Raw genomic sequence first — 12,994 nt, 5'->3', positions numbered from 1 at the left:
GATCGATGATTGGCTTCTGTATTAGTAGGCGAGGCTTCATCCGCCATATTGACCGTTACACTTTTCCTCCACTATACGAGTGACGAGTGTTCTATAGTCTTTACTTAGACTTCTTTTCTTCGACGATGCAATGGTGGAATGCTTTCTTGCTGTTGTTGTTTGGTAAAGACAGTTTTATTTTACTTTAGCATTTTAAGACATTTTAGTGTGGGTGAGGATCTTGCAGAAAACATTTGAAAATACTACTGTGTTTAAAAAGCTCTTTAAAACAAACACTTTTTAAAAAATGTAACATTTATAAATAGATCAAGCCAAGTCAAGAGGATTAATTGAAGTTTATTTATATTCCTCTTACATGGAAGGGATATAGAACATATAGCTGCTACAAGACAATACATTATATTAGATGTTGATTTGCGCAACTATATTAATATAGATTTATTATTAATATTAACAGCAGCCTAAAGGTCTCTTTAATTAGATTTATATAGAGTGTAAGTGAAAAGTCTGCAACATTTTGTTTTTCAAGTCCGCTCAAGGTCAACTCCATGTGCATTTACTGCATCCACTAGGGCTGTGCGATTTGGGGAAAATATCTAATTGAGAATTTTTTGACACATTGCGATTTCGATTTGCGATTTAATTTTGTATTGAAGCTTCAGCTCAATAATCTGTATTGTAGCTTTGTACTGCTAAAATGCAGTGAGTGTTATTTAAAAAAAGGAACTTAAAAAGATTAACTTATATTTGCAAACTTCTCTGAAATTTCACTGTTGTTTGCTACTAGATTGAGTGGTACTGGCAGTATTTTTAGTTGACTTTTTAGCAAGACGCTCCTCATATAGCCCCCTGCGATGCTTTTTTTAAGTGCTGGTTGTTGTATATCCTTGTGCTGTGGCAACAATTCTGCGACAGCAATTAGAAATAACCTGGTTTTGTTTGGTGTCTGTGACTTTGAAAACAAGATATTCCCACATTACTGACGTGCTGTTTTTCTTTGATATTAATTTGTCTATTTATGCTACTGGAGTGGCTGATGCCATCATCCCACTCGTCCACGCTTTCCTGTTTTTTGTTTTTTATTGCGGGCGTTCCGCATAGTTCGGTTGCGCAATTCTGATTGGGCAGAATGAAAATGTGCTCACTCAATTGGCTAGTAAGATGGCAGTCACACATTTGCTCTGGGTGGGGGAAGTTAAATTATATATATATATGGCAGCCTCTTGCGATTAGCTAATCACAACATTTCAAATCACGATTGCAATTAAATTTTGATTAATCACACAGTCCTAGCATCTACAATCCACTTCATTGCCCTCTCCTGTCAAAGGGTTAGTGCACCTGACCATAACACTGTGTCTACACTGGGCTCACCAGTTGTTGCATTGGGTCTGGTGTAGACAGGGTGTAATACAATAAATAATTGTATGTAATCTGAGTGTCTGGCTCAGATGGACATACACCATTGTTGCTCATTAGCAATGGTAGAAACTAATTGTTTCAAGACGTTGACTTAAACGGATAAAAGAGCCTAAGCTAATGTAAAATATAAAAGTTCTGGTTCAAGGTTTGGTTTTGTTTGATGTGGGCTAACAAGAGAATAACAGGCTAATACTAGATTTTTTTTTTTTCGTTTGTTGGGGTTTTGGATGCAGCCTTGGGGCAATTTTTTTGTGTTGAGCTGGCTGAGGTTTTTCCTGTTTGAGCCATTTAACAGTCATTTGCAGAAGCTTATTACCCTTCACTGTTAGCCTTTCCAAATCAGCACTTTATGCTTCAGCAAACTTCGCTGCCATTGCTGGCATAAAACAAAGCTTCCTATCATTCACATTTATGTGCTTGGCAGCTTTCTTGCTAAATAAAGTGCGTGTGTCACATTTGTGACGGTTACTTTGGCAGGAACGCAAGTAAGATGCAAATAAATCAGTTTTATTATCCTCTAAATCTATTGAGCTGCACCAGTAAAACAAAGTATTACAAAATTCTATTTTAATCTGACTGAAGTCTGTTTTAATGGCTTTTCGTAATTGAATACCACACATGTATAATCAAAAAGCTATTTTAAAGAGTAGCTTAGGCTAGTTCATGACCAACAGGTTGATTTGAAAAACTTCCCATGTATATCAAGAAGTTGTTTAGTCCCTGTGCAGAAAAAAAGTTCAATAAAAGTGAATGAATTCCCTCCTTAATTCCCATGCCTGCCTTGGTCATTTAACAGGTTGTCTCTTTTCTACACACCACTCTGGCTTTGAAAGCAGTTGGTGGGTATACATTTGGTCACAGGAAACTATTTTTGTCAGGAAAGAAATCTACCCGTGTATAATTAAGAGTGTTAGGTTTCAGTTTGAAAGACCACTGGTTTGGTACAAAGAGAGGGAGGAAAGAGAAAACGTTTGAAAGTGTATTTGGGTGGGGTCATGGGTTAAGCTTAGATGATGATGGATGCTTTTCCTCCAGGAATTACAAAGGAGTGGAGAGATGTTTATTTTGTGTGATTCGCAGATGCAAATGTGTCACTGTGTAAACACGCATACATCGCTTTTGGGCTTTTATGTATGAGCTTTTACACTACAAATTTGTTCATGCTAATGAGTTGGACTGTTTCCCTTATTGAATGCTGCTTTCAATACTGGAAAAAATGGACAACTTTTGTATTATCCTATATATTGTTCTGCTATTGATATATATGGGCCATCCAGAATCTGCAAATTATATTAGCTATTTCTGTCGTCATGGACTAATAGTTTTTAGCGGTGTTTTCACTATCGCACCTAAGGACTTATTTATATTTCTGCGTCGGATGATCAGCATGACCCACGGCACCTGCCTTGTGCATAGTTGTGCATTAATACTTCTGCATGCTGTTTGTGTTGCTCTGCAATAGCACTTTCGAAATGCTAGCTGGCAGTAGGTTTTTATGTTCCTATGTGTCGTGTTTCTTCGTTGTTGTTTTGTTTTGTCAAGTAGCTAAAGCCCGCTCATTCAGAGGTGGGGACTAGCGGAATAACAAGGTAAACAGAAAACAACAGTTTCCATCTAGAGCTACTTCACGGGACTCGACACTTGTAAACACTCGCTCCAATGTGTTTGCGATGTCCCGCCCACATTGGTCACAGCTACAAAGCCGACCAATCACAGAGCCTGCGCTATGCATCGTTGCGATGTGTAGTTACATTTTTTTGAGAGGTGTGCGTCAGCATCTGCCATGACGAGGACCACGAGAGGGCTGCGTTAGAGCATACACGTGTACTTGATGCAGAAGTATAAATCAGCCTTAAAGTGAGCAAGCCAGGGCCAGTCGGGTTTCCACAGTCACTTCTGGGGCTTGATCAGGCCAAATCATGGCTTCTGATGGGCCAATGACCAGCCTTTTCAGCCCGTCAATTACCTTGAGCTAGATCAGGCCAATTGGGGCTTTGGGGCAATGTTAAGGGCAAACGCGTAGTTTCTAGTTTACCTGAGTCAGGTTTAGAGGTGGCAAGATGCCACTTTCACTTGTGTTAGTTTTGCAATTACGCTTGCTTACAAAAAAAAAATGAAGAACAGAGTACTGGACAGTTTAAGACACCAAGGACATGGTGAACATTTGGGCTGAGGAGAATGTTTAATGGCAGATTGACGACATTTGCAAAAACGAGAATGTGATCAAATACATCGTTGCTGATCTTGAGAATGTACAGATTCGGCGAACAACAGTACAAGTCTGCGAAAAGTAAAAAAAATGCAGGCACAATACAAAGTAATTAAAATCCACAATGGTCAAATCCCTTGGTTTAAAATCATGAACTGTGTGCTGGGCCATCGCCCCTCCTTTAGTGGGGAGACCACTCGGGGTATATTGGTACGATCCAAAAGTCATAGATTTGAGTCTTGTCTTGATACCAGCAGGGATTGTAGGTGGTGGGAGTGTATAACCAGCACTCTCTTCCCCCCTTAAGCCTGATTTATACTTCTGCGTCAAGTGACCGGCGTAACCCACGGCGCATGCAACGCGCGTGGCTGTGCATTTATACTTCTGCGCGCTGTCTCTGTTGGTCTGCATTAACACTTCCGAAACGCTAGTGGGCAGTGAGGTGTAAATGTTCCTCTGTGTCGAGTTTCTTCGCTTCTGTTTTGCTATTCTGAACACTTCCTGGATGTACAAGTGACTCAAACTCGCTCATTTTGAGGCAGGAACCGGCGGACGTGCAACAACTTTAACCATAAGGTAAACACAGAACAAAACTTTCCATCCGGAGCTCCTTCACGGGACTCCACACTTGTAAACAATCGATCGCGCCATTCGCGCGGCTCTCGGTTCTGCCCAGACTCGTCTGCGCTAGCAATCTGACCAATCACAGAGCTTGCGCTACGCATTGTTGCGACATGTAGTTACATTTTTTGAAGGTGCACGTCAGTGACGGCGACGGCCACGGCGAAGGGCTATGCGTTAGTGCCGTAGCATACGCCGGTGTTTGACGCAGAAGTATAAATCAGCCTTTAATACCACAGCTGAAGTCAGTCCCTTGAGCAAGGTGTCCTCCCCCAAACTGCTGTGGTTCCAGGGGTGTGAGTTGCTTTGGATTAAAAATTAATACTTGTGGCTCCTACATTACTGTTGAATGAACAGAAAGTATCAATCTATACCAGAAACTAAACTTACCTTAAATTCAGAAATTTTGCAAGTATTCCTCAACACATTTTCACCAAAGTAGCTGTTGAATTGGCTTGATTATATGGATTACCAAGGACCAAAATTTCAGCTATTATTAAAAAAAAAAAAACTACACAAAAACGACATGTGACCTTTAAGTTAATAAAGGTGCTTTTTTTACTACTGTATGGTTTGGCTCGCTTCGGTTCAGTTTTTCTTAGCTTGGTTTGCATTTCTACTGCAGTTTAGTGCTGCTTAGTGTAGATTGCATTATTGTTAGTGTTGCGCCTCTGCCGTCATGTCTTCCTGAAAAACTTTAATTCTAGATTCTCTAGATCTCGTGACTACCAACAAGAGGAACACTTGAACCTTTTCATCAAACAACAATGCTAGAGTTGTGCCACTGCTGCCATGTCTTCCTGAAAAACTTTCCTTTTAGATTCTCTAGGTCTCTTGGCTACCAACAAGAGCAACACCTGGACCTCTTCTACTAAACACGATGCTAGAGTTGCGCCACTGCTGCCATGTCTTCCTAAAAAACTTTCCTTCTAGATTCTCTAGATCTTTTGGCTACCAACAAGAGGAACACCTGGACCTCTTCTACTAACCACGATGCTTCCATTTTAGGTTTCTTTTTCTTGGTATAAAAATGGTTTAGTCGTGTGAACCAACAGATGGTTATTTAAATATAGCATGTTTGGAGCCTCATGTCACAAATCCAATGACCCCGGGATGATTCTCTTGGAGATATTGGTGATCAGCTGTGTGTATATGTCACATTTTGGTTAAGGTAAGGCTTGCTTAGAACCTCACCTGAGGTGGTACTAAAAGTACCAGGTACTTATTTCCAAACATAGAGTAAAAGCCCCCAAAATGACCCGTGCTGTAGAAAATCGCCTTAAGTTGACCGCAATTTACATCTTTCGGTAAATAATGCCTTTAATCTGATACACAGGATTTACTTTCACTGATGCACAAAGACAGTTTCAGCAAGAATTATTTTACAAACTCTTACACTATTTTACACACAGCCCATAGCCTGTAACGGCACACTCTGAATGTGGATGACACATAAAAACGTCAATAGAAGCTGGAAGGATGCTGTAACTGTAGATCTCAGGTTAGATACTGTACTGTATTGTAGTGTAATGTATTGAAGGATGTTCTGTCCAGAGGCCAAACATTCCAACACAGTTCTTCAGTCATGAGCTCTTAAGTGAACATGCTATCATTTACACCTGGAAATGATCCAGTCATTGTTCCTCATCAGATCCAGGTCAGTGCCATTTTGGCATTTTGTCCTGATGATTACATTGCATGGTTCTCCACAGGCGATGTATTCAAGGACGGTGGTTAAAATACTGCTGTGGTTCATTTTATGTTTGGGAAGAGAATACACAGCCTTGGTAAATGATATTTCTGGTTTGTTTATACTGTAACCATGTGGTTGCATTGAGATAAGTAGGTAAAAGCTCATTGTTATTTTCTTTATTCTACATTTTCTGGACTTACAAATCGATGCACATTGGCGGCTAGCATAATGAGCACTTGATTGTAGACACATTTTGTTGGAGAAAACCATCTTATCAGTCGTTCCCTTCCTCCGTCGGGCTCAAAGGAAGTCTCCTCCGAGCGCTCTGATGTTATTTTCAAGCGGTTTGTTGTCTGCCAGAGATAAGAGGAAGAGATTTGGTTTGCCTCCTTGAAAATGACTCTTGAATCACATTTGCTCTGTGCTACAGCCTAAACTAAACTTGAAATTGAGACTTTTTTCTGCTGATGTAGGAGTGTGTTCATCAGTCAGTTTATAAAGTCAGATCAAGGCTGCTCACCCAGCAGAACGGATACTTCCTTAATGTGGAGCAGTTCGCCGAGAATAAGCGGAAACTAATATTGTAAATCTACAGCCCGCTTTATCTCTCTCTCTAACATACACACCCAATCCATACACACACACACACACAAATTCATGAGCTCACAGTCTATTCTCACTGAGAAACACACACACACACACACACACACACACACACACACACACACACACACACACACACACACACACACACACATACAAACCAGCCCTGCCTGTATTGGTCTGGCATACTCTATTTTTTCCTACCACAGACTCTCCAAATGCAGTTGAGAACCGGTTTGAAACCAAAATGATGAAGAAAAATAGAATATAATTTTGTCACCCTTGCATGGTAAGTTCAGTCTAGGAAAAACCCACCCATCAAGGCAAATAAAATTATCTCTGAATGTAGCCACTGACATTTCTTTAAATAATCATGAATGTAATACAAACTGAATGTGCTTGTTCATGTTATGAGCATGTTTACTGCTAAAATCAACTGAATAAATTAACACTAATGAAGAAAAAAAATAGCATTTAAAGAATCAACTCTTTCTAGATTTTCTTCCAAAAACACTGTTAGTGCATTGCTAATATACTGACTATGCTTTTTTAGATCTATTATGTATGTGTTTGCATGAAAATAATAGAATAATGATATGACAACACTACACTTTAATGTTTTGTTTTAGGAACTATACTAGTTCTTTTTTCTTATTTTGCATTTATAGTATGTTTTTATACTTTTATCTATATATTTATGTGTGAATAAATGTATATGAGGATATATATATATATATATATATATATATATATATATATATATATATATATATATATATATATATATGTGTATGTATATGTATATGTATGTATATATATATATATATATATATATATATATATATATATATATATGTATATATATGTATGTATATATATATATATATATATATATATATATATATATATATATATATATATATATACATATACATACATACATATATATATATATATATATATATATATATATATATATATATATATATATATATATATATATATATATATATATATATATATATATATACATATATATATATGTTTACATTTATCTAAATGAAGATAACATTTACTGATCAAGAACTAAATATGATAAAAAAATATTTAATTCAGTATAGTACATTAAATGGACTGACATGAGATATAATTGTCAAACAAATAAATGTGAAAACATGTATTATGATTCTAGTATTGGACTTTTAGGAGCAGAGTACAGTTCTTGCAGTAGAAACCAAACACAATCAATTCTATTTCGTAAGTGTATTGCAAAAAAAATCTTTTTACAAATGTGGAAATCTAATGCTGTTCCCATCTTTGAAATGTGGGCTAGCGAATTTGGAAATATTTTACACTTCGTAGAACTAAGATTCACCCTAAATGACAAGTTTGACAAGCTTTGGGAACCATTCACATTTTTTTTTTTGCAAATAGACCTACTTATTTATTTTATTTTATTATTTATTTTTTAGTTATCTTGCAATTGTTTTATAATTTCTCTTTTGGTTTCATTGTCCTTATATACATTGCTTCAATTTAAAATTTTTGTCTCAGCCAGTTCCATATTATAAGTTTTTAATTGTTATTCATGTATGCCTTTTATTTTTTCTGAACCTTCCACAAATATTTTGATCACTGTTAGATTGGGGTGGGAGGTCGGGTTTTGAGCTCCTTTTGTAGTAAGCTAAATTCACTGAGAGTACTTTTAAGAGTACTTTGATATGGTCCATCTCTTTCTTGTAAGGATTTAGGTGGTACTGTATGTATGAAGGTTTTGTTCAATAAAAATTAAAATAAAGAGCTAAAAAATATATGTATTATTATTTTTAAAGGTTGTATTGTTTGTTGGTTTTTACATTTTCCATTTACATCTTTTTTTATTTTCACTGGAGCACCTAAATTCCTTAAAAAAAAAAAAACTCCATGATTGTCACGCTTATCTCAAATATTTGCGATTAGATTAGCTGATTAAATGATTACTCAGTAACTGTGACAGGCCTAATTAATACCAATCGAGTTTTTATCTAGTGGAAAACTGAATAAACCAAAATAAAAACTGAAGACAGGAATGGTTTAATCATATAGCTTATAGACGAGGTATCAGGTAATAAACTGTGCGTCAGTTTATTATGATTATTATAGAAAAAATTCAGTTCTTCTACAGTAGAGTATTGTCATATGTTGGGGGCCGATTGAACGTGTACCAACAAGACTGTTGTGTCGCTATCTGATTCTGGGTGGAGAGTTTCAGGTATTCAAAAATCCGCACACAATCACCCACACAACCAGTTGCAGTAATGAATCCGAAATCAAAGACTAAGAGAAGAAGCCTCTTGACTATAAGTCTCATGAGGAGACTTTCCTTCAGAAAGCGGCCCCCGAATCTGGTGAGTTTTGCGCTATAGCCGTTTTTTCAGGTTTCGATAGCATTGTTTCTTTTTTTTTCGAGGCCAAATGATCTGGCTGGGTTTAGATCAGATCAGCTGCTTTACTCATTAGCTGTTTTTATCTCATTCCTGCTCTCCCACACCGAGCAGCTGTGGCAGAGGCTCAGCTGTACTCAAACACAGCCGCTTCACACTCGCATGTTTCCACAGTTGTGCATCCGGACGTCTGTCCTCACGCACTTTACCTTCAATTTAGGTAATTACATTTTGTTACAAGAGCACAGTTGGTGAACATGGCTTAATTAATTTATATTTGTACCTCGGAAGTTTATATAATCAGTTTGCATTTGGACTACTGTGAGTTTTTCTGCTAGCCAGATGCAGAACATATGCATACATGGATGAAATAAATGAAGAGAACATTAGGTAATTTTCAGGTTCTCTTCATTTGGAATTTATAGTTATGTGTTTGACTAAAAATGTATTTTTTTTCTGTTTATGACATTTCTTCCTAATTTAAAATTAATATGTTATCAGTCAGTGCTTTTTCTTTTTGATTAAAATAATAGTTAAAGTTTTTATTTTTATTTAACCAATGCCAATGTTAAGTTCATAAGCGTTAAGGGATCAATACTTGGAGTAGTAACCCTGATTTACAATCGAAAAAACAGAAAACATTTGTTATTCTGATCATTGTGTTTTTAAAGTCTGAGTTACTGAGACTTTTATCTTAGTATTTTCATGTACTTTCCTCTGAAATTGAATATTTTTTAAAGTTATGTAGGGACAGGCTTTTTTGTGCATCATTCTTTCATATCACACTAAAGAGGGTTGCACACCGGATGTGCCACTCGGTGCCGCACAGTGCTACCCCACACCACGCAGTGCTATGCATTTTAGAATTGTAAACATAGATTTCTATCAGGATACCCACACCAGCACTGCGAGTTGGCAGCTGTTCATATTTTTGACGCGCCTCAGTGCACCATCTCAATAGTTTTAAATTAAATAACATTCGAATGTCCACGTTTAGTGTGCGATGCTTTCAAGTTTCATGTGCAAACCCCTTAACTGTGCGTTCACACTGAAGGCGAGAGCGTCAAAGTTCGCTCTGGCCACCCTTGCAACAATGCTTTCTGCCTTTACTGCTCCACCGACGAGAGCGTCAAAAGTGGCTGATTAATTGATCTTGTATTTAAATGAGCCATTTTAGCAAATCACTTACATTCTCGCATAAAAACATGCTTTTTATCAGATTAATTTAAATGTGGTGTGGCTTTCCTCCACTTATCCAATTGTCCATTTGTCTGAAAAAAATCTGAAGCAGTAATACTCTTTTGTATTCTAGTTGAAGTTAGCATGAGATTTCCACTTTTTTTAAGAAAAGAATTTATATAAAACATTGTAATATATAGAAATATAAATAAAAATTTTAAGAAAACATCGTAAAATATTGGAAATCTGGCAACCACAATATTTAAACCCTTGGGAACAACTGTGAATGGATCCAAATTTCTATATAACACTTTTATGTATGTCATTTTAATGGTGAAATGAATTGGTTATTACGCTTTTTATATTATATAAATTATAACGTAATTTCACAGAATTAATCGTTTTAATACTTGACTTCATCAGGTGCTACAGACTATACCTATTACAATTCCAGTGAAACAATAGGATCAATCAGGGTCCTATAGGCAGACACAATTCTCATGGGGGACTTGATTTCTCATGACACTGGCACCCATTGAAAACGAATGACTTCTGGCTACTCTGCTCTCAGCGCTTTCAGTGTGAACCCACAGTAACAGAAAGAGGAGCGTAGTTAAGAAAATTAAAGTATAGTTGCTATGAAAGCCCTGAGCTTAACATCAACAGAAGGACTTTCACCCCAAATGCAAAGCAAATGGTCAGACTGATGGAAGATTACCTAAACAATGTAAACTAAGAATGTAAACTAGCAAAATAAACATTTTAAATGTAGTTTTCATGCAAATTTTTATTTTGCCTTAATAGCAAAATAAATAAATAAAAATAACAAGTCATATTGAATTTATGTACAAATTTGAATTTGTTTATTAATATTTTTTGCACATTTTATGTGGCGCATGTGCAAATTACCAAATTTGAATTTTTATTAGACATGCTCTTCACGTGAACACAGGTGCTGCGCTCGTGCATCCAAGTCAATCATGAACAACTGCACATGCGCTAGTTGCACTATTGAGGTCTAATTGTGTTTCAATCAATGTTTATATGCATCAAATACATAATATCTGTGCCAAACATCTCAACTGACGAACATATTAACAATAATACAACCGTATAGCCGAATTAAATGTATGCATTGGCATGTTACAGCGCTAATGAGTATGATTATGTGAATCTCCATATAGATACATATTGCAATGATTTTGGGTACTTACTTAGCGATGCACGCACACATATATGCATAGTCCTTAAGTGTTCTGCTGACTTGGACTCTATAATACCTCTTTTATAACTTTAAACTATCAACAACCACCATTGAGCTATATTTTAGCGATCGTTCTTCCCGCTACACTTTCACTTCACTCTGTGGTGGATTTTGGCATAGTCCATTTCACGTGAGATGGCAGGTGTGAGTGGAAGAAACCAAGGCGCAGGGAGAATATTTTCTACAAAAATAATTTATGATTTCTTATGTAGCCCGGTACAAATTGTTCCACGGACCGGTACCAGTCCGCAGCCGGGTGGTTGGGGACCACTGCTGTAGACTATCGAAAACAAATTAGCTTAAAGGGGCTAATAATTTTGTCCCTAAAATGTTTTTTAAAAAATTAAAAACTTCTTTTATTCTCGCCAAAATAAAAACAAATAAGACTTTCTCCAGAAGAAAAAATATTATCAGACATACTGTGAAAATTTTCTTGCTTTGCCAAACATCATTTAGGAAATGTATAACAAAAAAAGTTCAAAGGGGGGGCTAATAATTCTGACTTCAACTGTATATAAAATTTTAATTGGGGGCTTAATTAATTTTTTTCAATAAAGTATATTGAATATTTAGAATTTATTTTCCTAATACGTATTCTCGCCTATGGTGTTGGCTCCTTGTGATTTGTCTTTGTGTGCATGTATAACTGTAACTTCAGTTTAAACATGCTATGACAAGCCAAGATATTTTGTTTAGACCAACCGCTTGTCTTTTGTAATGGTGTTTTTCGCTGTAGCCTAGAGATTGTAGTGCGTTCTGGCTGTGGGTTTTGTCTCCCTTTATCAACAAATGTCAGCAGAAGAAGCTAGAATATGTTTGTTTGAATTTACAGATTAACATCCTGAATGAGAAAAAAAAGACTGCACTTGACAGCTCATAGGTTGTCTAAGAGCTTTCAAGTTTACTAGACACCCTCCAAGAAATCACTAGTAAATCCTCATTAAAACCTCTGATACTGAGATGGTCCAGTTTTATGTTTGGAGGTTAAAAGGGTAGTACTCCGTCCAGAAGGTGGAAATATAAACAAAGCAAGTCTCTGCAGCTTTGCCACACATGTAGTTGCGGCTGTGGTTGCTTATGTGGCGTCAGTGGAGGTGTGAAGATTCTCAAGAAGAAGAAAAAGAATATGGCAGGTGTGCAATAACATCAGAAGTAAGTCATTTACAATTGTAAGGAAAATATGCCAGAGTATGTGTGGCCTGGAAATTCAATAAACTGGCATAGTCGACCCAAAAAATTAATTTCTGTCATTACTCACCCTAAAGCCTGGTTTATACTTCTGCGTCAAGTGACCGGCGTAACCCACGGCGCATGCAACGCGACAGAAGAGACAGCGCGCAGAAGTATAAATGCACAGCTACACGCGTTGCTTGCGCCGTGGGTTGCGCCGGTCACTTGACGCAGAAGTATAAATCAGGCTTTATACTTCTGCGCGCTGTCTCTGTTGGTCTGCATTAACACTTCCGAAACGCTAGTTGGCAGTGAGGTGTTAATGTTCCTCTGTGTCGAGGACACTTCCGGGATGTACAAGTGGCTCAAACTTGCTCATTTTGAGGCAGGAACCGGCGTACGTGCAACAA

At 37.0% G+C, this 12,994-nt stretch overlaps 1 protein-coding gene and 1 long non-coding RNA gene across 15 annotated transcripts in view; one reads left to right on the top strand and one right to left on the bottom strand.

Annotated features, from left to right (window-relative positions):
• Window positions 1-12,994, top strand: part of rgs12a (regulator of G protein signaling 12a) — a 69,144-nt gene that overhangs the window by 16,224 nt on the left and 39,926 nt on the right. For 4 of the 14 annotated variants that reach the window (XM_073908228.1, XM_073908227.1, XM_073908225.1 and 1 more), the window contains exon 1: window positions 8,836-8,935. The exons of the other annotated variants lie outside the window; for them this stretch is intronic. In XM_073908228.1, coding sequence (XP_073764329.1) covers window positions 8,846-8,935 — 90 coding nt within the window. In that variant the 5' untranslated portion in view covers window positions 8,836-8,845. Of the gene's footprint in view, window positions 1-8,835; window positions 8,936-12,994 lie in introns of those variants that run through there. 14 annotated transcript variants of the gene reach the window in all.
• LOC141375334 (uncharacterized) lies at window positions 3,586-7,005 on the bottom strand. The gene is made up of 2 exons (XR_012383224.1): window positions 4,487-7,005; window positions 3,586-3,939 (listed from the first exon to the last, which is right to left on the bottom strand). It is a non-coding gene; the product is annotated as an uncharacterized lncRNA (long non-coding RNA).

Source organism: Danio rerio, chromosome 7 (assembly GCF_049306965.1).
Source record: "Danio rerio strain Tuebingen ecotype United States chromosome 7, GRCz12tu, whole genome shotgun sequence".
NCBI classification, from domain to species: Eukaryota; Metazoa; Chordata; class Actinopteri; order Cypriniformes; family Danionidae; genus Danio; species Danio rerio.
This window is presented reverse-complemented; position numbering and strand designations above follow the sequence as displayed.